Raw genomic sequence first — 25,998 nt, forward strand, 5'->3', positions numbered from 1 at the left:
TGTGGTTGCTTTTTTTTTTGTAGTTGTTTCTGCTAACCTTCAGACAGTCTGTCTGCGGCAGAAAGAGAGTTTAAGAGAGTTGCATGGACTCAGATATTAGGAGTCAGAAAGAAAGGGAAAAATATCGAGGAAAGAAAAGCGATAAAAGAACAATTTGGACAGGACTAGTTTTCCCTGAGGAGCTCAGGTAAATTTGTGTTTTATTTAAATCCTGATTTGAACGTGTCTGAAAAATTACAGACAACTTCTGTAAGAATTAAAAAATGTTTAGTGATTTTCGACTAACTCTGGGGACTGATAAGAAATCGAATCCCATTTGGATAGAAATGTCTGGTGTATATATGTGTAATATTAATAATAATAGTAACAGTAGTTTATATATATATATATATATATATATATATATATATATATATATATATAATTATTTATTTATTTATTTTTTTAAACAGCTTGGGTATAAAATGCAAGAAATGTATATATGTGTAATATTAATAATAATAGTAACAGTAGTTTTATATATATATATATATATATATATATAATAAATATATATATATATATATATATATATATATATATATATATATATATATATATATATATATATATACTACTGTTACTATTATTATTAATATTACACATATATACATCCTTTTTTTCATCCTTTTTTACAACACCTTTTCTAGTTTATTTTGACTTTTGCCTAATTATGTTACTAAAGCTAAATTTCTTTTTTCACTGCCTGGTGCACCTTCATTATGAATGTAGATCTTTTTGCCAAAACCTTTCTGGGAACAGTTGGTAGTTCAAGTACTGCTGGCATCCCATCTGATTTAAAAAAGACAATTACATCAATACGGAGGGTCTGGACTGCTCAGAACTGCCAATTTAGTAGCAGAATCAGGTATGATCCACATCTTAATTCATTTCTTTCCCGTAGGTTTTTTTTTTTTTTTTTTCAGTAAGATTTGTGATGCACACGTCCTTCTTTCTGGCCATAGCCACTTCCATCTTAGTGGACTTAGTACACTTCCTTTGTAAATAATTGTAATTGCATTTGGAAAACTAATTCTATACAAAATAGTGAGGAAGCGTTTGGGATATAGTGTATGAAATTCTTTAGTCACTTTCCAAACAATTCCCATTCATTCTTTTTTTTTTTAAGCTTCAACATTACTCTAATTCTATCCAACACCAGGAAATGAGGGCTTTTGTTTTCCGTGTTTGTAAGTACGTCAACGTCAGCTGGGAGTCATTGTCCGAATTGGGAATGCCATATCCAAGATGGCAGTTTTAAAAGCCCTGCTGCTGTATGAATGTACAAACAAATCTCTAAACGCATGTATATTTAATCCTAACCTTCGAATAATTAATACAGCATTATTTATTGATTTGCTTGTATTTAAGTATGTGGTACTAGCATCACAAAAGACAGGTTCGGGTAACCATGGTAACTCACAGGTGCACTATGGCCTGACCAGTCTCAGTGGGTGGGGTGGAGGGAAGAGAAGCATGCTGGGAGATTTAGACTCAGAGGAGCTGGGCAAAGCATGTTGGGAGATGAACGCTCAGAGGAAGTGGCATGCAGAGAAGATATCATGCAGGCATAGAGCATGTTACAGTCCTGAGGGAAGATGGGCCTTCTTTCAAACTGCTCAGTCGTTCCCTATTCCCTAATCTGCAGAAAGAAACCTTTCCATTAAGTCACATCAAAGGCAGCGCCCTGCACAGGGGATAGAACAGTCATTTGAGACACACACGCAACTCCTGCGCATGATTTTAGGAAGCACGTTAGTGAACAAGGTGGTGTGCATTTATCATTTTTTGATGTTAAAATACTTTCTTCTATTCCAGTTTAATATTAAGTAAACTAAAACTACTAAAAACTAAAGTAAATACTAAAACTAAGTAAACCGTTTGTAGGCTGACATCACCAAATGTGTACACAATTTCTTTTTTAAACATTCTGTTGTCTATTTGAGCCAGCAATGGTATTTTGGGCAGGACCAGAGTTTACCCTACATCAGAAAATGCTGTGACAGTGATTTCTAAGATAATTGTGCATCTTTTAGGAAGAACATAACAGTTTGAGGCTAGAATGCTGCATCGTGTGACAAAAAGTTGAAAAAATTTAACTTTTGAGAATTCAATCCCTTATTTTGAATTACTATTGCATTTGCAATTGGAATGTAAGGTATTAGAATTAAAAATGAAATTCTAAGATATTAATGTTACTAATTTTTAACTTGAGAAGAAATTGAATAGTTTAAAAGGCTTAAAAACAAAGTAAGAAAGTTTGAATGCCAATTGAAGTCCCTTGGAACGCGCAGCTTTGTATGATGCGTTGACGTAATTTCCACTGAAACAGGAAGCTAAGGTGGGAGATATTGAATGGCTCCTCCCTCTTTTCAAATAGTCAATAGCAGTTAGTTTACCTCACAGACTGCGAGTCGTACTTGACAGCACCATGGAAGTGAATCCAAGCGCCGCTGATGATACGCTGGATTCAGTAGTAGAGGTGTGAATAAATTCTAGCCATTTTATTCTTAACCAACGTACAGTTGGAAAACGGAATAAAACTTGAGCGTTTGAGCAACCGAACACACATCTCCAACCTATATTGCTCCATGACGTGTCTGTCAGCGGTCGCTTTGGTCAGGTGTTAGTTAGAGCATAGGGGGCGGGACGCTTTAGATTCTAGAGAGCAGTTGATTGGACAGAAGATGCGATGAGAAGTCCACGCAATGTCATAAAAATCCGTGATCTATTTTAGCAGAAGTAAAAGAGTGTAAGTTTTGAATGCTTATATGTCCTAAATGCGAATTTTGTCATTGTTTTGGAACACACCAGCTTATTCATAGCCTTAACGCTAACATATTCATACTAATAGCTAAAAAACATCAATTTAGATTTCAACGGGCCTTTAAATGCCGGACAGATGAACAGACAGATAGATCTGTCATATGTCAGACAGCAGAGAGGTGGTGTCAGGACTTGACAAAACCTGTTTGGAAACACTTTTTGTTTGCAATTTTGCCGGTACCGCTAGTGATGTAGAAACAACACAGTTCACCTTTAATTAAAACGTCTTGCAAAAAAGACTTGATTTTGCACCCTTGTAGGTTAGCACTCATCAAGCGGGTATGACTAATCCAATCCCTTAAATACATTTATTACACTCTTGCCAGCTCTGATAACCTGAATTTTTGCACTTCTCCATCACCTTCCTCCATTCTTCCCCTTTGTCGCTGCGCTCGAGCGTTCCCATCTCTCCCCCACAGATACGCAGCTCTTCTCTTTTCAATGAACTCCCCTAACAGCCTCGACTCTCTGATCATCAGTGCTGATGATGTGTCTCAGATCAGTTTGTAAACATCCACATAAAACAGCCACTGAAGATCTTTGATATGACAGTATTTACAGAGGAAGAGTCTATAGACGCACCAACTGAGAACAGCGAGAGGAAAGATTGTGATGGAAGGGAGAGGAGGGGGCGTCCATGGGAGTTTTTGGCAGAGGTTCTTACACATGACCTACAAATGATGCAGTGTCTTCATTAAATGTGTGATTTGTGTATATGTGTGAGCTTTATTTAGTTTGATATTAAGTATGTGTGTGTGTGTGTGTTAGTTAATATGATATGTTCATGGTTCCAGTGTTCCCTAGAGGCCCCAGCAGGAGGGCAGTGTGTGTTTTGGCCCTGGGTGAGGGTCCAAAGGCAGGGCACAGTTGGACGCAGGGCAGGGGGCGGGGACGGTCCAGACGCAGCAAGGTCACTCCGACTGCTCACAATCATCCAAATAGAGCCGGCTTACTGCCAGGACACCCCCCCCCCCCTTCTCTCTCTCCCCGTCAGTCTAACTCTGCCCCCTTTTTTTTGTTATTTCAGAATATCCACCATTTTATTTCCACCTCCATCAGTTTTTTTTTTTTTCATGTGAGCGCATTTATCCTTTCAATCTCTTTTCATTTGTATAACTCCCTCCCTCTCTATCCTCTATAGCATTTTATCTTTCTCTCTCTCTGTCTCCCTCTTTCTCTGGAGGTACAGATGGACACATTTGCAGGTTAACTTGAACAGCTGGAGGTGCATTATTAGCATCCTGCTGCTTCCTCATATTTGCTCAGATTCTTTCCTCCTTCCTTAGTGAGCAGATAATTCACAACCAGCCAACCAAAGATGTAGACGTGTCCTAATACAGGAAAGAAAAGAAAAGAAAAAAAAACAGGAAAGAGATGAAAGCTAAGGGAACGTGCAGGCGGGTAGGCACAGGCGACCTGATGTGGGATGTGGTTTGAATGTCCATGTGATAGAGGTATTTTTTTGCAGAATGTTTTTCCATACAGCTGATATGATTGTGGGTTCAATGGGTTGAACGAGAGGGGGGAGGACAGAAATGAAGTCCCAGGAATTCGGCGTATCCCAAAGGACCAAATCAACAATGAGCAATTGTGGTGGAATGGTTCATGGATATTGCTTTTGAGCTGCATTTGGGAGATCTTGCGTTGATAAAAAGCCCCAGGCGCACCCAGGGGTGTGGATTAAATGCACGTGCATACGCATATATATGTATATACGCATATGCGCTCACAGAGCATAAATGCTTACTGTTTATAGAGCCATAAAGGACTGTTGAGCACACTTTGCTGAATGTGACCATTGTGTGTTTGTAATAGTAAAGGCAGCTGCGTCCTCTGGCAGTTATTGTGTTCAAAAGCAACCCGTCATGTCTTCGGAAAGTCGTGTGGCAGATTGCAGTATTAGAGACAGTGTGTGTGCAGCCGACTAACAGCTCAGCCAACTCCAAATTCACTGCACCAGGCCTCAAATTCAATAAGACCCCACAAAGACCAGGTCCGGCCAACAGCACTGGCCAGCTCATACTCTGCTGACCACTCACCAGAGCCATAATTACCCTCTATACTGCAATTAGCAATCTGGGGCTGTGCGAGCACGGGCGAGCTCATGTGTGTGTCCACTTCCAATAAAAGTTTGAGATTGGCAAAGGAGTTACGGCTCGCTTTGACCTTGAATTATGGATTTGCGTCTTCTACATGTTGATTAGTCTCTTTTGCTTTTAACAAGGCCCTGGCCAAGTCACCTGGCTGTTCTGAGGAGTTTATTATACACGTAATAATTCTTCAATGAGCTTATTCATGCTTTTGCGTTGTCATGTCGACTTGCGCTTTTGCTTCAACGCCACACATGCCTCTTTTTCCTCATTTTTATGGTGTAGATTTACTATTATTTAATCACCGAAGCATATGTTAACACGTGTCGGATTTGGTTGTAACATGGCTGTTTTGCGTTCATGCTGTCTAGGAAGGTTCGAGGAAGGGCAGATGATAGGAAAGAAATGGGTGAGGGAGAGAGGCGGAGGTGTACAGTGACTGTTAAGGTATATGGAGGCCATGGGAGTAAGTGCTTCTTATAAAGACTTTATCATGTGAAGGGTTTATTGGTATGCTGATTAGAACTATTCCCCCACCGGCACTTTCCAGCATTCAATTAACATTCAAAACACAAATAGCTGTGCATATATTACACGCTAACAATCAGGTCCTCAAGTGTGTATGACTGTGAGGTCGAGGGTGGTTTGTATGTACAAGATGATGTGGGTGGGTTACTGTTTGCATGCGTGTGTGCGTATGTATGCATGGGCACGCATATCATTTTCCCTGGCAACAGAGTCATACGTATTATTTTTCATAATTCAGTTAATTCAGTTTGTGTTTAAATCATAAAAAAGCCTTGGTCAAAACAGTCATGCACCATTTTCCAGGCATTGCAAGGTCAGAGCGCTGTAAAGTATGCAGTAAACATGCATGTTTTATCCATCATTTGAGCTCTGTTTTGATTGCAGACTCTATCTGCACAGTGTGCTGTCTTTTTATCTGTGTGTGCTGGAAATGAGAGAGCGCTGCCTCAGTGGGAGCACTGGGTGGCCATCAACACTGCAGCCAGACCAGCCTGCCTCACAGGGGGTCAGACCTGCTGACACATCCTGATTGGTGGAGTAGAAATTAGGAGGGTGGCACTTGTTATGAGCAGAGCACTTTGATTGGAAGAGTATGTAGTTGGTTTATTATAGGGGGCATTTCATTGGCTTATGAACTAAACAGAGTGTTAGACTTGTGCAGCTGATCCTGTTGTGCATTATGGGTAATGAAGTTCTCTGGTTGAGATCACCCTGGTAGTAACAAGGCATAATAAGACTTCGGATAGCTAATTTGATTCTGTGCTGTTCAGAGACCTGAAGCAGCAGTCATAATGAAGAGTGTGATATTGACAAGACCTCCCATTAAGATTAACCCTTAATCCTGAAACACATTGTATGCAAGTGAATGCTGTGGATTCTAACTACACAAGCTTTATCTATCTATCTATCTATCTATCTATCTATCTATCTATCTATCTATCTATCTATCTATCTATCTATCTATCTATCTATCTATCTATCTATCTATCTATCTATCTATCTATCTATCTATCTATCTATCTATCTATCTATCTATCTATCTATCTATCTATCTATCTTGTAATTAATTACAGTTATTTGATTTGTTCGATTAATTTTAATTCTACTTCCTTTTGTTTGCTACCTTATTTCAAATTCAATCCCAGTTCAATCCGGATTGGCTCAAACCCCTGGTCGAAGCAACAAATAAACACAGTCTTGATTAGCAAGTTAAAGGTAATCAAACTTTTGACGTGTTTGTAGATGCCTACATGAATAAAAACGTCCTATTTAAAGTACAGATATTTGGTAGTAACTTTTGTCACCTTTCTGAGTAGGTATGTATGCATGTCAAGTAGATACAGCTTGCATGGTTTTAGTACATTCACCTATACATAGTGCAAATTTGGATGTCAGTATGTTTATTTTTATTTAGTCTGTATACAATCAAATGTGAATTTCAGTTTCAACACATTATAGACGACTATGGGTCTCAATGGCTTGCTTAAGCTCTGAGTCAATAGCCACAGTTGGTAGAAATTTACCACACTCATTCGTACACCAGCCTGAGTCACCACTACAACCACACCAGCAGGTAGACAGCGACAAATAAGTGAGGACGCACCATGAGTTTAGACGTGCACAACGACGACAGAGAAAGTAGGCGAGCAAAGTGGTGTTGTGTGCTTTGGATGGAGAGTTTGTTTGTTTGCTTGTTTGCATGAAGGTCGGTTTCTGCAGGGTAGAGGGATCCAGCGTCCTACTGTTATGTAATCTGATAGGAGATTCCAAGCTGGTCAACTCCATATGCCGTCCACGTTTGCCAAAAATATCCGAAGCCGGAGACTCCATCTCGTTTGGCAGCCAGATAAAGAGAGAGAGTGAGAGAGAGCATTCCGGAAATGTTTGCTGCAGATAATAGGAAACGTGTGAATCAGACCGACAGCCAGGAAAGAACACGGATGAGTTAGTCGTGTCCCCCACTTTGCTCTCAGCATCGCCATCGGACTACATGTATATTTTGTTGAGTCAACGAGGGCTGGGTTTAACTTCTCGGGCATGAATGAAAGTTTTGTGTAAAGGAGACGTTGAGGATTGAGTCAATGTGTGCGTGAATAGTGTGAAAGTAGAGAGATGGCTCCTGGGATTGTTTCAGCAATGCAGCATTCGGTGTTTGTGCGTAAGAAAGAAAGAAAGGAAAGAGTAGGAAGCAATCGCTCTCGAGACCCCCCTAGCCCTGCAGTAGGAGTGTGTGCGTGTGCGTGTGTGTGTGTGTGTGTGTGTGTGCACTCGGTTTTGGCCCACATTGCCACCCCCACCAGCACGGGTCAAGCTCAGCACGCCGCCGCTTCTCCCTGCTCTCCCTCTCTGAGTTGCCATGGCAACACACCTTGAGCTCACCCCCTAGAGAAGCCCGCTACCTCCACCCCCTTTCGCCCCAGCTCGCTCCCCTCCTTCCCCTCATCTCCCACAGCTCTCCCGCTCTGCCTCTCTACCGCTCAGGCCATCAATCCGGGGGCCGCGGGCCTCAGGGCCAGGCGAGAGGTGCCGAGCCCCATGGGATGTGCAGCTCCCATCTACACAGCTCATTTGTGTGCCAGTGCACGCTACAGGGGGTTATGGGTGGAGAGAGAGAGCAAGATGGAAGGAGGGAGGCACTCTCATATAGATGGGCCCGTCCCAGAGGAGCGGCGCAGGCCAGGGCGCCACCTGGCTCCCCCTGGTCAATTAGCTGGAAGCACATTGGCCAAGCTTTGCAGCAGCATCCACTGCAGAGGCGCAACGGCAAAGAGAGTCGGCCTGCTCAGTCGGTGGAATAACAACCTGGAATACCACATGAATACGTCCTTTACTCATTTGCTTTCCACCTATCTGTTTGCACGATCGCTGTTTTCTTGATTCGATCCTCTTGCCATTTCTTTCTTGCGCTCCCTCTCTTCCTCCCTCCCTCTATCGATGTCCTGGAAAGCCCTCATCAGTGATTCTGCGAATGTGTGGAGGCTTCATGCCGTTTCTCAATTAAGATGCTGCATACCTTTAGAGGCGGCCAGTTTTCTTTTTTCCATATCAATTCCAGTTAAATATTCTCTCAGACGCACTTCCCTGCCTCTAGTTGCTCTTATATCTCTATTTTCCCTCCTGTTCTTCCTTCCCTTCTTGCTTTACTTAGCACAGGCTCTATTAAGCAATGAATATGGGGTGAAATTCTTTGAGGACAAAGGGTGGATGGCAATTAAATTGTTTAACCTATATCGTAATCGGATACAAAGCCACATATAAAGGGAAGAAATTGGTTGCTTTCAATCAACCTTTTTACATAGTGACATGCAAACAACACTGTATGTATATATATAAACAACATGCCAAGCATCAATGCTTTCCGAGATGAAGGGAAGGAATTCTGAAATCTCTTCGGTTTGCTTTTCACGATGTGTCGCAGTGCTTGTAAAGTCCTTTTGTTCTTTTTTTAACCCCCAGTTAGTTTCAGTTATGAAAGAGCGTGTTGTTGTCATGCACTTCCTAGGCCCTCTGCTGCACTCTACACGTCTGTCTTCTCCTCTTTAGTGGTGTGATGGCTCCCCTAGCACACTGCAGTCCCCCTCTCTGAGACCTTTGTGTCAGCCTCACTGATCAAATGCTCTCCCTGACAGCACTAGTCTGGTTTGCAGTAACAAGCAACGGTAATCCCAACGTAGCCCCATCACTCTCTCATATAGACACACAAACACACACACACAGACAATGAAGTGGAGAGCTTAGTGTTTTTGCGCAGACTGGAAAATAGATGATGGAGCATGTTCTGTACTTACTGATCAACTGCAGTTCTCTTAGAGAGAGGCTTACTTTTACTGCACACACACGCATGCGGAAACACACATGCTCACAGGCCCCTTGGCTACCATTACTTTGTGTTGGACAGCCCAATTATCCCTTTGCTTTCTGCTTTCTTTAGCAGAATTCTCTTCCTTTAACTCTCCTTCTCTCATTTTCCCCAATTTTTCACTTTGGTCTCGCTTCCCTCTCGTTTCTGTGCATGTACATATCCTTTGATCCGTTCTTATTTACAGAACAGATGTTGTCTCGTTTTGTAGTGTCGATCTTTCTCAAAGAGGATTCATTCAGTTCATCTGCATCCATGCATTGGTCTCGTGCAAACAGTTCCCCAAAACTAGTGGTGATTCTTCTTCAAAAGGCATTTGACATACTAAAGCTAGTCCCTATGCAAAAAAAATTGTTTTTAATTTTTGAAGGTATGTTTAGTCAGTATTTTAATACTTTGTTTTAATACTGAAAAAAAAAAAAAAAAAAAACTGCCAGTGCATTAAGACAAAATACACTTATATTCTTAATATATTATGCAGTGTTGCTTGTAACAAGAATTTTGAAACCACTAACCCTTTTTTTTTTATGTGCAATGTGACTAGCTGGTTGGGGAAATGTTTTGTATTAGACAAGATCCAAGTAAAACCATAAGAATCATAAAAAATAAGACAAAAAATGCTCACTAAGGATAGTTTTTTCTTTCTTTCTTTTTTGCAGTGCATTCACTTTGGTCCTGCTTCCCTCTTGTCTCTATTTGTGTGTAAAGTATGAGGTTTATTCACAGCCGTGGACTGGAGCTCGTCTAGTACAAAACATTCCCTTAACTACTGTATTTCAGATTTTCATCCAAAAGGCATTTGACACACTAAACCCAGTCATAAAGAATAGATTTTTCACTTGGTGTTGCATCCTTCTCATCCCTATTCTTGTTTGTTTGGTTTGCATCCAAAGAACGGATCTCATCTTGAATCTCGAGATGATCTGGTTCCGTTTCAAACCATGGCCCCCGAACTAGAGCAGATTTTCCTCTAAAAGGCATGTGACATATTAAACTCAGTCGTAACCTCTGTCTGCCGCTGCTTTCATTCTCCCCGAAAGGAATTCTCTCCCCCCCTCCCGAACGCAATGTCTTTTAGTAGGCAGTGGGGGAGGACAGACCAAAGCGGTGCCTTTGCCAAATCACCCCCCCCACCACCACCACTATCACTGCCCCCTCCGCCTATCCTCCCGCTCCTTTCAAACGGGGATTAGAGCACCCTTGTGTGGGCCTTTGAGACGGAGCAGAGATTGGAATCGGCAGAGGTGGCTTTTGGAAGGGAGGGGTGGGAGGTGGAGGTCATGGTGATGGTGGGGATATATGATTGAAGACTTTATTAACCCTCCACGCACCCTGTAGCTCAGCAGCAGGACTCTTTGGGCCTGTCTGCATGTGCTAGCGGGGTACTGGACGCTTTGAGAAGACAGGGGTCTGGGAGATGGCACAGTGTTGGCGTCTACCATACCCCAGGGCTCAGTTAGGGGCTTGGGGGATCAGGGTGGGAGTCTGGCGGTGGGTGTCTGATGGAGCGCAGGCAGGCGGGCTGGGTTCAGGCCTGTGTGGCGGGTGGGTGATAAGACGAGAGCAGAGGCGTCCAGCCAGGACACAACGCCCACCTTTCATCTGTCCCACACCAGCAGGGGGCGGCACTGATGTCACTCAGGCAAGCTTAAAATAGAGCAGCGGGCAGAGGGAGGGCACAGAGCCTGCAGCTCTGGGGGGGCAGCAGGCAATTACCGGCCGGGAAAGAGACGGCACTGGGCAGAGGAGGGGGAGGAGGGACGGGACGTGTGGTCATACTGTCCAGAGCTGAAGATTATAAGCCTGGGACCACAAATGATGTGCAAGGACAGAAAGAAACAGAAAAAGGACCCCGTTCGCTCGAGAGATCTTGAAAAGGCTTCGACCGTTCACTTACGAGACGCCCTCGCAGACAGTTAATGTGTAAAAATGTCGTACCTTGTCTTTTGGCAGCATGTGTCTGTGTCTCTCTGTTTCTCATTCTCTCTATCTGACCCCTCCAATGTGTGTAACCTGTTGTATCGTCATCTTGTGTTGCAGAGGAAGGCATCAATCATGAGTGCAAGCTGTGTAACCAGATGTTTGACTCTCCGGCCAAGCTCCTGTGTCACCTGATCGAGCACAGCTTCGAGGGCATGGGAGGCACCTTCAAGTGTCCCGTCTGCTTTACAGGTGAGGGGTCCGGCCCGGGGGGTTGGTGGGGTCGAGGTCGTAGGGTCAGGGGCAGTCACAGAGTGGAGGGAGGTGGGGGATACACATTGCCAGTGATGACAGGGTAACTGCACTCAGTGTGTACGGTCACATAGCCATGCATGTGGCCGACTGCACTCAAATAAGCACCATTTAGCACATTCCCTTTTGTAGGATCACATGCAGAAGCACGGCTTTACTTTTTTGTCATCTTTTCTATTCTTGTCTTTCAACCTGTTATCGTTTTGTCTCTACTTGTCTTATCTCTTTTTCTTTTCATCATCATTTTCATTCTCTTTTCTCATATTGTCTCACCCCTTCTTGCCTGGTTTTTCATTCCTTCTAATCTCTTCTCTTTATGTATTTTTTTGTCTCATTCTTTCTTTTAGTTTCTTTGCATCTTGTGCCATATCATTTACTCTCTTGTCTCATTTATTTTATTTTGTTATTTTTTAGTCTTCTGTTTGCACTTCTTGTCTCGTTTCATTTTTCATTTTTTCAACCTTTATCTTATTGTCTGTTGTTATCTCATCTAATAATTCTCTTCTTGTGTCTTTTTGTTCCATTTCCTTTTTTCATCTTGTTCTGTCTTTTCTTCATTTCCTTTAAAAAAATTCTCCTCTCATTTTCTTGCCTGTTTTTCTCTCTTCTTGTCTAATTTCTTTACTTAATTTCTTTGTTCTCTTCTTTTCACTTTTGTCATCTTTTTTTCTTTTTCATTTCTTTCTCTTTTGTCTCTTCTTGTCTCATTTCTTTTATTTTTTATTTTTCTCATCTCTTCTCTCTCTTTTTTCCCCTTCTCTCCATCTCATCCTCATCTCCACCATACCCCCCCCCCCCCCCCCCCCTCCATTCCTCTGCTCCATTTCTCCTCCTTGTCCTGCTAATTGAACTGAATTAACTATTAAATTCATTGTTCATCCTGGTGAGAGAGAGGAAAGACCAGGCATGGATTTGCTTTGATAACACGAATCAACTTCTAGAATTCATAAAGATCAAAATATACACACATACTGTATATACATACTATTATGTAAATCAAGATCGGTTTCTCTAGACTTGAGATAGAAGCGAGATATTATGACACACTCTTATGCAGAAGCACAGAATGGTTAATAAAGTTCAACGTGGCCAAGACAGGAGGCTGCGGTTGGTGCAGACATCCTGCTGAGCTGATGCTAAAGCTAATGAGAGCTGATCTCCCCGCTGTGATGCCTGGTGGGACTCATGACCCCTGGGCAGATCGAGCCCCTGTCAGACGTCCCACATTCACTGGACCAGAAGGCACTGCAGTAGAATAGACAAACAAGAGCCCGCTGTTAACTGGCTTCATCAAATCATAACAGCCGTTTTGTACGCTGTAAAGTATCTCATATGAACTACTAGCTTTTTCTGTAGGCCAGTTGTCATGCTGAATGTCTTTGAGGTAAGAAGATCCATTGGTGAGTGAGTGTGTGTGTTCAGGAGAGGAGAGGTCAGAGAATAAAGGGCAGGTTTATAGAAAGTCAGTGTAATCCGCTCTCACTCTCCAGGGTAGGACCCTCCGCGTACGTGTGCATTTAGTTAAACAGGCCCAGTGTGTGTGCTTCTCCTCACACTAAGTTTGAAAGTCACTTTGAAATGTTTGTCAGCTAACCTTTGGGAATCAGAAATCATTACTTGAGCTTGTCAACATCAAAGACCAGTGTTGGAGGCCAAATTGTCCCCAGCACTGCAACACACCGATCTCCAGATAATTATGCACTCTTTTTTATTCAATTCATCTCTTTCTTCCTTCACCCATTCCTTATTTCTCCTCTTCCAGTTCCATCTTCATCTATATTCACCGTACACTCACATTCACTCCTCTATTCATCCTTCTCTCCACCCCTCTGATCAAACTGTTTGTTCTTTCGCCTTGTCCGTCCCTTTGTCTCCCTCTCTCTCTTCCTCCTTGCGGATTAGTTCTCCGTTTTTTCCTTTCACCTTTACCGAGTTGTTTGGCTACACCACGTTCTCTTCCCCCTTTCCTCCCTTACAGGTACGCAGTCCTCTTTTAAACTTTAACACTATTCCTGTGTGGCTCATGAATAAGTAAGCGGATGCCTTCTCCTCCTGGGACGCTCAATAATTCATAGTCTCCACACACAGCAAACTTAAGTTTACTGAAACAAAAAAAAACAAAAAAAATACACGAACGGAATTTAAAAACCCGAGGATAGAGGAATGATTTATTGATAAATATCACAAGGTCTGGTGGGGATACTTTAGTCTGTCTCTGTCTCTCCCTCCATCTCCGGCTGTCATCCCCTGCTCTCCGATAAAGAGAGTTTGAGAGCTTTTCATTTGAGAACGTCCCCTCCCCCTTCCACTTTCTTCAGTGTCGACACATCGTCTCAAATCCAAAAAATTCATTATTTTTATTCTCCCTCTCCTACCCAAAGCGTGAAAGTTGGTAGTCATGGATTTTTCTTTTTTTTTAATTTCTCACTCAGGATTAGTTCTTAATCGAATCAGCTATTTTCACAGTCAATTCGCCATACACTCTTGGGTAAAGCGTTTCAGCCAGTCGTTTGACTGCTATTTCCCTTCTGTCTTTTCCCCCCAGTGTTTGTTCAGGCCAATAAGCTGCAGCAGCACATCTTTGCCGTCCACGGACAGGAGGACAAGATATACGACTGCTCCCAGTGTCCGCAGAAGTTCTTCTTCCAAACTGAGCTCCAGGTGAGTAAGGCAGAATCGTATGGCAGTTCAACAAAAGCATGTCTTTCTGGAATATTAAAAAAAAAAAAATGTCCCCTTTTTTTCATTCACTGTCAACAATATTTCATGTGTCACCGCATGGAGTCCTGGATAAACAAAAAGGTTGTTTTACTAAAGCTTCAAATGCTAAATTTTCTTCCGTGTAAAAATGGTGGATAAAAGAAGGGCAAACTGTAACAGATATTTTCCTATTTTCCTATCAGCAAAATATTGCTCTTACAATTCGATGTAAACCATGCATTGATACAGTTCCTAATACACTTACTCACAAGTAACTCTTTACTTTCCAAAGCCAATTGAATCGTAATGATAAGAAAAACTTGAATCTAGAAACGGCTATGTAAGAAAAATATTTGTGCCGTGATAGACCAGTCAGAATTAAATATTCCAGGAAGCCATGTAAGAACTTCTGATGTTCATGTTTTAATGTTTTCTAGTCATATTTTATGTGTAATATGTGCAGTGAATCTCCTTGTCATAGCAAAATGTGTATCTGCTTTGTGACGTTTGTAATATTGTATTCTGTAGTCAATCTCAGTTAGTCCTGATAGACACAGATGTGACACAGATCACAGCTAATAAGAGAATTAAAGGGGAAAACAAGGTGCATCCTCAAGCCAGTAACGATTAGACCCATTACTCTGCAAATCAATCACACCACCTGCTGTGACTGCTGGAACTCACATTCATCTACACACACACACACACACACACACACACACACACACACACACACGCATCGTCAGGGCAGACAACTGGAAATGTTGTCCCAGGCCCACTCTTGCTACATTTGCAATGCATATACAAAAACAGACTGTCAAAGACATAGTTCATAGACATTGTGAATATACACACACATTAGGACAGTGGAAACTAGTATAGTGGAAACTCGCGGTTTAGAAATAAAAAAAAAATGTTAAATGCAAATAAATACATATATATTAAACTAAGTGCTTTAATGCATTTATCATTTTTATTTGAAAGGTTTTCTGTTTTCTAAATGTTTTACTATAATGAACTCTTTTGGTACTGTGTTGGATCACATCTTGTGTAAAATCAAACAAAACCAGTTAAGAACCACTGCATCACTAAGCACTATATATGAAGGAATGTACACTACTCCGACACAGTTCCGATGGTCTTGAGCAGTTAGAGATACTGTACAGACAACTGTATGCCCTACAGGTTCACGCTCAAGTTCACAGCACAATCTGATGTCTGACAGCTCATCAAAAGCCGTTTGGCTACTGTAACAATAACACACTTTGTCCACTTGACATTATTCCTTTCCGGATGAGTCTCTGTTTCTTTTTCTTCCCTTTTTCATTCTCTTTCTTTTTGTCTTTGTTCTGTATCTGTTTCTCTTTCTGTCTCTTCTACTGTGATAGGTATAGTCTTTTCTCTCTCTTTTACTGAATCCTTTATCTGAGTTCCCTGAGGGAGGCCCTGAACCCCTCCACTCTGAGACTGACACACACACACATATTCTTTAGTGAGCAAGCACTACCACACACGTTTACAAAGTGCTGTACACTTTTTGGTAGAACTTTTTTTTTTTACACTGTGGTACCCAACATCCCGTTTCTTTTGCCTTGACTTTATGCCTTGACGTACACTGACAGTGATTTAATCCTTAACTTTGTTTCATCGCCAACGTTCGCTATTGCTCATGTTCACTCAAATCACTTCTTATTGAAAATGATTGACTTCTAGTCAGTTTGTCACTGCTAATCGCTGTTGATGTTAACACACTTTAAGAATTTTATTTTTATTTATTTTTTTATGCTTTTAAAAAATAAACAGCCTTTATTGACATTGTTTGGTACCACAATGCAGTCTGGCTCTTTGTTGGTCGGGAGTTTTGTGTCTTCATTGCCCAACAAAAAGATGTTTTTTTTTGTATAGAAATACAGACATTCTAGTGTCTATGGTTGGTTTTAAGCACCTCTGGATGTTCCTGGCCCGTGGTAATTATTCCCGTAGGAAGCAGACATGGCAGAGCAGTGAGACACATCTGCTGACTCAAGTTTAGCTGGAGATATCACAGAGCTATGAGGTGAAAAATAGTATCAATTTTAGCACCAACACGAATGCAGACATCTCAGCCAAGCCTAAGGGCCAGGCAGGATTTAAATCTCTCTCTCACACACACACTTTCCTCCCACTCAGTCCCTTTTAAAGGGCTAGAACTAAATGTGCTGGTTAAAAAAGTTACTGCTAACCGGTTAATCCCCCTTTAGGGACTCGTCTTTAGTGGTGCAACACTCTGATAGTATCAGCGCTGTATTCAGTATTGTTGAAGGATTTTTATGATCATTTTTGGAGATATTCTTGGATTGGAGTATTGAGTATTGGAGTGGACCAAATGTAATGTAGTTTAAGATGCATAGTGTGATTGTGGCCTTATGAGCACTCTCATTTGCATTAAAATGTGGTCATATATACCTTTGCTCTGCAAAATTTCACCGGCAAAATCTAGTCACTTCCACGCAATCTGGAATTTCACACAAGGATGAAACATTTCCTCACACAGATTCTTAATGTTTTTCACAGGAAATTGCCATGTAGACAATAGACAATGGACCTTTTTTTGCAATAATGTGGCCGCGCCTTTAGTGTTGGTGTTGGAGCCTTGCAGTTAGCCGACATGCCCCAACTAAAATGTGCTAAACTAACAGTAATCTTAATGTACTGCTGCTTCTGTAGTTGCTTGTAGTTTGCATTGGTCAGAAAGGAAAGACTTACTCATTGTGCACAGCTGGCTAGATTCTCACTCAGGTATTCACCCAGAAGTTCTGTATTGTATGCAAGGCTGTCCTTAGGGCAGTGCAATTGGTGCGACTGCACCAGGCCCTGCACTTAAGGGAGCCAGGCAGTGAACGGACTGAGGGGGAGCCCCTGATTCCTCTAACTCACACTGGGCCCCGTCCCAGGCTTGGTACGTCCCTCCCTAATTGTACAGTATGTACTTACCCAAACCTGATAGTTTTCCGGTTCCTGTTATGCTCGGCTTAGGTAGCAGAGCTTTAGGTGTGAGTTTGAATCTTTCAACATTTTCTGATAGTATTTCTCTCCTTAAGTGGCAAACATAAAGGCCAAACATGAAATATAAAATATGTCTGCTGAAAACTTAACAATAATGTTAATATACTGTTGCTAGGTCAGTGGCAGTATATGGAGGCGATTGTTTCTCTATCGGCCTCTCTCTCTGTGCTGATTATGGGGCAGACAGATTGAGTAGGGGGAGGACTGTGAATAACTCAGTCCACAGTGGCTGCCACGGGGCCGCTGGGGTCAGCTGCATCCTGCCCTAGCCCAAGTTACATTCATCTTTGTGAGCTATGGGCCACCATTCCTGCAGCCCCCTCCAGCGCCCGCCTGTGTGTGTTGGTGGGTGGGTCTTCATAAGTAGCAGGGAGTGAGGTTAATAGCTTACTCAGGTCCATGACTTAATATTTTAGGGGCTTGGGGGGTGTGACCTAAATCTCCTGCATGGCTCAAACACCCCACCCCTCCACGTGAGCCCCCGGCCGCGGCGTGACAGTGATATAAGGCCGGCGGCGCTGGGCATATGGCCGGTCAGTCCATTTAGCAGCAGGGGGAGCACTGGACCCTGTCGGTCACTGTCTGCCTCACCCTGAGGCCGGCCAACCGAGATACTTTCACCAGCCCATGGCTCAGCGGGCACGCCCCATCACTCCCATCCGCTCCGTCCCCCCCGCATCCACTCCAGGCCCACCTGAGCGGTGACGGCGGTGAGGAATAGAGCAGTCAGCCTCTGTTCCGGCGTCCGGGTTTTACCATGCTCCTGCCCAGGTGAAATGAGACTTGAACGTGTGTGTACGTTGTTAACAAGACTGAATGGAATGGACGGGCATGGCCTGTGTGCCCTACCCAGCATGCCCTCCCAGTGCGGTCCCACTCTGAGTTAATCCTCGCCTTCCCATGAGCCTTCGCAAGACACGTTACTGTATCATCCCCCTCTCCCTTATGGCAAACTTTGCTTCCATCCTTTATCTTGTCTCTAATTCTTTCTCTCGTTCGCACTCCCACCAACTCCCTCCCTTCCTCAAACTGTTTCCAACTCTCTCTCATTCGCCTTTTTATGTCTCTCATTCTTTCTCCCTTTCCCATTTTCTTTTTTCTAGCTCCCAGAAGAGCCAGCCCCCATGCATATTTTAGCCCCTCTGTGTTGCCCCCACCCACCCCTCTCTCTCCGTCTCCCTCTTTCCTTTCTGCCTCTCCCTGGTGCCCCATAAATAGTGCAGATGTAAGCTGGTAAATAAGTGATGCTTCGCCCCGATCAGCGCAGCTAGACCTACTCTGCTGGATCCTCCACTCCTTTGTTAGAAACTTCAGAGACTTTTTGTGTGAGCAAGTGTGTGTGTGTGTAGATTTTCTTTCAGTTGTTATTTTGTTTCCCCAGGTGAACTCCCAACCGCCCACCCTTCGGCCCTTCCATAGGCACTGCTGTCACTCTCTGACAGCGCGCCTCATTTTTACACACTACCGGTTCTGATTGAGCCCTCCAGGGGGCGCCGCATTCCCCCCATGCCCTGTATCCCTTCCCCGCTGGCATGTGTGTGCACACGTGGGTGTATGGTATTTCCTTTAGCGCTGGTTAATATTTAACCATACTCAGCAGTTTGGATGGATCGGTGTGTGTGTGTGTGTGTGTGTGTGTGAATGGAAGGAAGGAGGGGGGTCTTTGCACTTGTTTGTTTGTTGATGCCTCCTTGTCTCCCCCCCCGACATTGCGAAAGTGTTGAATATTTGAGGGCTGTGAGTTCTCATACAGCACTAAGTGGAGTGATGTAAGGAGGCTGCTTTCATTGGAGTGCACACGCACGCGCTTTCTCACACAATTTCCATTTTTCACAGAGGTGGAGGAAGAGCTTATATGATATAGAACTACAATTCATATTCTGTATTGCACTTTTCGGAGATGAGGTAGACCGTTTCTCATTCTCTACTATTATTGGTCATATTTAGGGTTACAGGTTTGTTCAAATCCCTAACCCTAAATATTTTGAGGTTATATATAAACTACTGTTCAATTTTAGGGTCAGAATTTTCTTCTTTTATTATTCAACAAGGATTCATTAAACTGATCAAAAGTGACAGTAAAGACTTTTAATTTGGCAAAAGATTATATTTCAAATAAATTATGTTCTTTTGAACTTTCTATTCATCAGAGAATCCTGAAAACAATGTATCAGTTTTTACAAAAATTAAGCAGCACAACTGTTTTCAACATTGATAATAAGAAGAAATGTTTTTTAAGCACCAAATCAGCATATTAAAATGATTTCTGAAGGATCATGTGACACTGAAGAGTAATGGCTTCAGAAAAATCGTACCAACCCCAAAGTTTTAAACAGTGGTATATATAAAATATAGACAAAATAAAAAGCAATACGCACAGCAATATGCTAATAAAAGAAGCAACAACAAAGCATTGTGCTAAAAACACTCAGGCAAATTCAAAGGGCTAGGACCACTGACATTTTCTTCAGAATACATCAAATCTGGCTTAAACTAGAATTAACATTAGCATATAATCAAATGGGCACATTTCTACTCATATAGGCTATCCCACATTAAGCAAATCAGAGAGTTAAGAATTGTAGAACCTCCAAAAACATTCATAGAATCTGTTCCATTATGTGTCAAATTAGAATCATAATGTACATGGAGAGTTTGTCTGGTGTGCTTTGAATCTGGTTTTGTGTGCTGTAGATATTGATATAGGTTTCTATTGTGATGCTCAATTTTATTAGTGCCAGTGTGTGTGCGTGTCCCAGCTGCCCTTGCGTCTGGAGTGGCAATGTACGTTATTAGAATGGGGATCTGGAGGGCTCTCTTCAGAGCCCTAACCCCAACACACACACACACACACACACATGCCTACAGCTCCTCAAATCCACCTTACCTGCTGCTGATTGGCTGGCTGGTGGAGGGGTTGTCAGGGGACTGCAGTAGTGTCTCCAGCTAAAGCTATGAGCCCTGTGTTTAGAACAGCTCCCTCTCGAAGACCACGACATCCGCAAGCCTTCCGACATGAAGAGTCCCAGGTCTCGGATCTCTCCAATGGCTTTAGTGCCATTATATGAGAACACGAAATGCAGCCAAGCAAATGTAGCCAAGAGTAAATAATGAACTAATGAAACCACTTGCTAATGCTTTCCGTTATCTAAGTATGTAGGAAGTTAGCATACCAAACAGGAGCATGTAAGAAGTGTGTCATGGTGTTTCGAACTTACATTGCCACTCTGTTTTTGATTGAAATTCTCCTGGCGGTGGGTGGCTGGTGGACATTGGAGTAAACTAGAATCGGAGAGAACATGTTTAAGTTGTTTACCTGTTTGCATTTGTTTTGTTGCTCTGCCCTTGCTGAGACAAAGATTCAAACAAAGCTCCGGCCTGGCGAATTCAAATCAAAAACACTCACCATGGGGCGGCACTAATCTTCAGAGTAAATCAACACATTCGCATTCATTTATTACAACGTGGGACATCGGTTTCGGCTGCGAGCGTGCACGTGCGTGTTTATGTTGAGATAAAAATGAAGTAAATGCCTTTTTGCAAATTTTCCAGTGAACCCACCCACACTCCTGATTCTGTCACGAAATACCCCTGCTTGGAACAATCTATAAAGTGGAGGAAAGAAGGGAGGAGGACGTGGAGGGAGAGAGAACTTCAGCGGGATGGCACATAGGGAGATATGGTGTCTGTGCTAAATTAAATAATTTGGGGACTGGCATGAGAGGGAGATGGAAAGGGAGAGAGGGAGGGGGGTAAGGAAGAGCGAGGGGAAAAAAGAGAGATGTGTCCACTGGGATCACTATAAAGCGTTTTCTCATATCCATCTCTCATGATAGCCTGCTCCTTTAACGCACAGACAGAGCGAAGGATATGTTGAGACGCAACATGAGAGAAAGCGAGCTGAAATGAAAATGTGAAGACAACAGAAGAAGGAGGGGGTGTGTACAGCACATGCCCCAGTCAGATATGACAGTTGAGCAGGGTTGTGCTGTGGCGCTACAGCTCTGCACTGCGTGGTGTGTGTTGTTGTCTCGTGTGTGGGTTGCCAGCTCGGGACTGGAACTGTCGTGGCTGTGACAGTGACGTATGAGTCTAAGCGCTGTCGGTGAGATGACTCTCGCTGCTCGACACTCTCAACGCTCGACGCACACGCGTGCGCATGCACACTGAGCGCAGCTGTGATCTGGAGGGTTTGGGAACTGTGGATACTTCACTCTGTTTGCCTCGCTCATTAACATAGCATAACAGATGAGAAGACTTGATCTTAAAGGAATACTTCACCCAGAAAGGAAGATTCTGTCATTATTTACTCCCTCATGCTGCTCCAAAACTGTATGACGACTATTTTTTATTTTTTTTGTCCGTGCAATGGAATCAGTAGAGACCAATGCTGTTTTAGACCCCATTGACTTTCATTTTTGGACAAAATCAGCTAAAACATTCTTCAAAATATCTTATTTTTTGTTCCACAGAATAAAGAAAGTCATTCAGGTTTGGAACAACATTAGGGTGAGCACATAATGACAGAATTATCATTTTTAATTTTAGGCCAAAACTTTTAATTTGTGTATTTCAATACATTTATTTAGATTTTTCAAAGTCCTTTACATTTATTTCCAGTGTTAAATTAAAATTTAAAAGATTTAAAATGTTAGACATCATTCTTCTAAGTTTTAAAGTAATAGTTTATCCAAAAATGAAAATTCTGACATTTTTTGGAGGAACACAGAGGATATTTTGAAAAATATCTCAGTGTTTTTTGTCCACGCAATGAAACTCACTGTTTTGGACCCCATTGACTTTGAAGAAAAACATTCTTCAAAATTTTAGATTTTGTGTTCTGCAGAAGAAAGAACTTAAACAGGTTTGGAATGACATAATCTTTAGTAAATGATGACCGAATTTTCATTATTTTGGTGAACTATCCATTTAAGGCAAAACCTAAAAAATATGAATCTTTTATTTATTTAAAATCACTTACTTTTTACTTTCGTACATTTATTTTCATGTTTAAATTAAATTTAGATTTAAATTAGGTTTGAATGAGATACATTTAATCCCAGAATTTTAATGTGACTTTATTGTCAAATGGTTTGTTTAATTCTACCATGTTGTGACCAGACATGTTGCGCTAAAATCTCAAGTAATGCTCCTTAATGTATATTAATCATCAAATATAAATGAGGAGAGACTGACAGTGGAAGTTTAGAATATTATTTATTATATAGTAGTTTATATTATTTATTATAGTTTAGAAAATTATATATTATCAGATGACAAATCCCTTAATTTCCACAAGGAGTAACCAAACAAAGAACTTTTCTGATGGGCTGTGTATTGTCACATGACACCCTGTTTTTTGAGTTCGATATGAACATAAATTGTTTGTTGTGGCATGGTAAGACAGAACAGGACAAAATTGCAACTTCTTTGGTTTCAAGAAAGCTTCACTAATATTGGACTTCACTGGTGGAAAACATTTCAGTGCTACAGAAGTGTAGAATATGGCCTTTAAAAAGTTGTCTCTCTTATTCTCTCCATCTCATTTTTCTCTCTCTCATAACACACAGAAACTGGTAGGGGTCTCTCTCAACCTGACACTTTGGTTCAGCAGCTGGAGCTGACAGCACACTCTATAAATCACACAGCTCTGACAGCACACCTCACACACTCTCCTATTCTCTTTTCCTCCTCGCTCTCACTCGCACTCTGCCTGCTAGGCTCACATATCGTTGTGACAACAAAGTGTTGACATTGACTGGCTGTAGATAACACACACTAGCCCTTTCTCTCTCTCTTTCTCTCTGATCGCCGCATCGTTCACCGCGGAATGCGTTTTCTCTCTCTGTCTTAGTTTAGGGCTGCTTTGGAGTCAAAACCTCCTCCCTGAGGGGAATCAGGGAGGGTTTTAGTGAGGCTATGACATGGAAAGAGAGTGTGTGTACTTTGAGTGCATCTCTGAGTGGCAGAACACAGCTAGCGTAGCGTAGCCTAGTGTTAGCCTAGCGCAGTGCTATCACCCATGACACGGCTCTACTGAGGCCACCGAGCTCATCTAACATTCGAACCTCCACACTCCACAGATCTCACGAAAGCACAACTGTGTGTGCATGTCCGTCTGGGTGTGTGCATGCATGCGTGTGTTGTTTTTTGAACGTAGCCTGTCTTTATGTCTGCACATTGTTGTTTGATGCCTGCAGAATGTGTGAAATTTTATATTAGAGACCACTTACAAAAAAGGACATGTACTATGTTAACCATAGCTTTGTCAAAATACACATATTAATCATAGTTAATCCATATGAACTGTGGTAAATTGAGCTTAGCAACAGTTGTTAACATTAAATGGTATTTTCATCTCATTTTACTTTAGTAATACAGTTTTTTTGTATTTAGTTTTTTGAGTGAAAATGAGAACAGGATAAAATCATTGGACAACAATTTATCCATCAGGAATTGATTGCCTCATGAAAAATGAATGTCAATTATGATGCATTTATTTGATCAAAAAACAGAAACAGTAATATTCTAAAATATTACAATTTAAAACTAAAATTATATTAATATAATTAGTATAATTAAATATAATTAATACTTAGTTGCACAGCGAAGCCGGCCATGACTACAGCACGTAATATCACAAAATATTTCCTCAGTTTTCTCCGTCGCTGAGTTTTTCTCGTGTGACGGAGAAGTTCTGCACCACGAATCGACAGTGCTTATTTGGACAGCTCATCCGTTTTAAAAGCCTCATCACATACGTGGGTACACATACGTCCTTACCAAAGCAACCCATGCAGATAGGTTGGTTGTCTAGACACACAAATCTTATTTGCCTGAAGTCTGAACATAGCCTTTGATTACGAGAATTGGATATTTTCTTTGGATCTAAACTACCCAGACCTTAGAATGTGGCCTTGTTAGGAGATGATTGACAATATTCGCTTCACCTGTGGCCACGAATTGTTTTTGCGATGGTACATTTTGATAAGGGTCTGTCTGTATGCCAGTCATGTGCTGCTATTTGATGCCTGGAGAACGTGTCAAATGTTATATTAAACACAGCCGACAGCATATGTTGACTTTTAGAAACCAGCACTACTCTGTTGCTGAAGATTACATCAGTTGCTTATGTACATCATCAGTGTATAATTAATCCCCTGTACATTTAGTATTTATTTGGCAACCTGGCGCTTGACAGAGATGTACCAATGTCAGATATACAGTATGTACAGTATGAGTGTAAACAAAGCATGTGTGATGGTGGGGCGCGTGTGTGTGTGTGTGTGTGTGTGTGTGTGTGTGTGTGTGTGTGTGAGTGATGAATGTGAAGAAGTTGCTCTGGAGCACGTAGGTCAGATGAGGTCAGTCATAGTGGAATCACTCCCTCCGCTCCTTTCAAAGAGAACATAATGACAAAACTGATTTTGACTGATATCACCTGGATTTCTCTCTCCATGAGGCATTATGCTCAAGGCATAAATTTACTAAACCAAATAGACCGCAAATGAAAGTGTGAACAGGTGTTTACTGTTTATATATTATATTATATTATATTAATTATACATGTTGCCTGATTCGAACTTGCATCGTCCACATGAACACCTTGGCTCAATGGGTGCTTATCACTAGTCATTTGTCAAAAGCATATTTGTTTACATTTTTATTCATTGAGATTCACACATAATACGCCTCCAGTCCTGGTCAGGCCAGAAAGGGGAAAGCAGTTGGACAGTGATGTGGGTGTAGTACAACAGGACGTGGTTGCAGGGAAGGTGCTAAATTCAGGGACAGGCACTCTCTGGGTGGAGAATGGTGTGAGTAGGTGGGAAGAGGGGAGGGATGAGGGAATCCAGGGGCAGGGCAGGGGGGCATTTATTTGTAGCACACTCCCAAGTGAGTTTCCTGTCTCTGGGAGGTGAGAGCTGGGAGCATATGAAGCTTTAAGACAGCCCATCTGCTAGTCTCCAGCCATTGGAAGACTGTCAAGCAGGTCTAAAAATAAGCTACTCTAAAGTGCACCAAGCGGCAAAGGTGATTTTTCATTTTGTGTTAAAAACAGAGCAGAGAGGGACAGACTTGCGTCCTAAGAGCAAAGCTGCGCTCGCTATCTCCCCCACCCACCACCTCTCTCTCTCTCTCTTTCTTTCTCTTTCTCTCGTACTCATTCACAATCTCTCTTCCTCTTTTGAGAACTTTACTCTCTCTTTCTCATTCATGCTCCACCTCTCTCTCTAACTCCCCTTCTCATCTTTTTCTCTGTCCCATGTCTTTCTATCAGCTTCAATATTTCCTCTCCCTGTCTGCGTTTAGCCATACTGACAGTAGACAGACTAAGAGCACTTTATAAAGCCGAAAGCAGAGACACACTGTCTGTTCATTTGTGTGTGAGCAAGCATCTGGATATAGTAGTACAGTGAGTACCAAGTGGATCTATTATATTATATGTACTACATTCTAGAAGTATGTGTGTGTGTGTGTGTGTGATCACAGGTATATCGACTATTTAGTGTTTTTTTGCATTTTAGTGTTCTAATTGCTTCATACAATTAGAGTTCGAGCGATCTTCTCTGTTTTTTGTACACGATTACCAGAATTTTTATTTTATTTTTTAATTTCAAATATATTAATCACTATAAAATTTCTGTATTTCAAATATATAATATATACTAAATTTAT

At 41.9% G+C, this 25,998-nt stretch overlaps 1 protein-coding gene across 4 annotated transcripts in view; it reads left to right on the forward strand.

Moving 5' to 3' along the window:
• znf423 (zinc finger protein 423) overlaps window positions 1-25,998 on the forward strand; it is a 157,674-nt gene that overhangs the window by 126,108 nt on the left and 5,568 nt on the right. For all 4 annotated transcript variants that reach the window (XM_081372535.1, XM_081372533.1, XM_081372534.1 and 1 more), the window contains exons 6-7: window positions 11,383-11,514; window positions 14,120-14,235. In XM_081372535.1, coding sequence (XP_081228661.1) covers window positions 11,383-11,514; window positions 14,120-14,235 — 248 coding nt within the window. The remainder of the gene's footprint in view (window positions 1-11,382; window positions 11,515-14,119; window positions 14,236-25,998) is intronic.

The sequence above is a fragment of the Scardinius erythrophthalmus genome, assembly GCF_964197995.2.
Source record: "Scardinius erythrophthalmus genome assembly, chromosome: 8".
NCBI classification, from domain to species: domain Eukaryota; kingdom Metazoa; phylum Chordata; class Actinopteri; order Cypriniformes; family Leuciscidae; genus Scardinius; species Scardinius erythrophthalmus.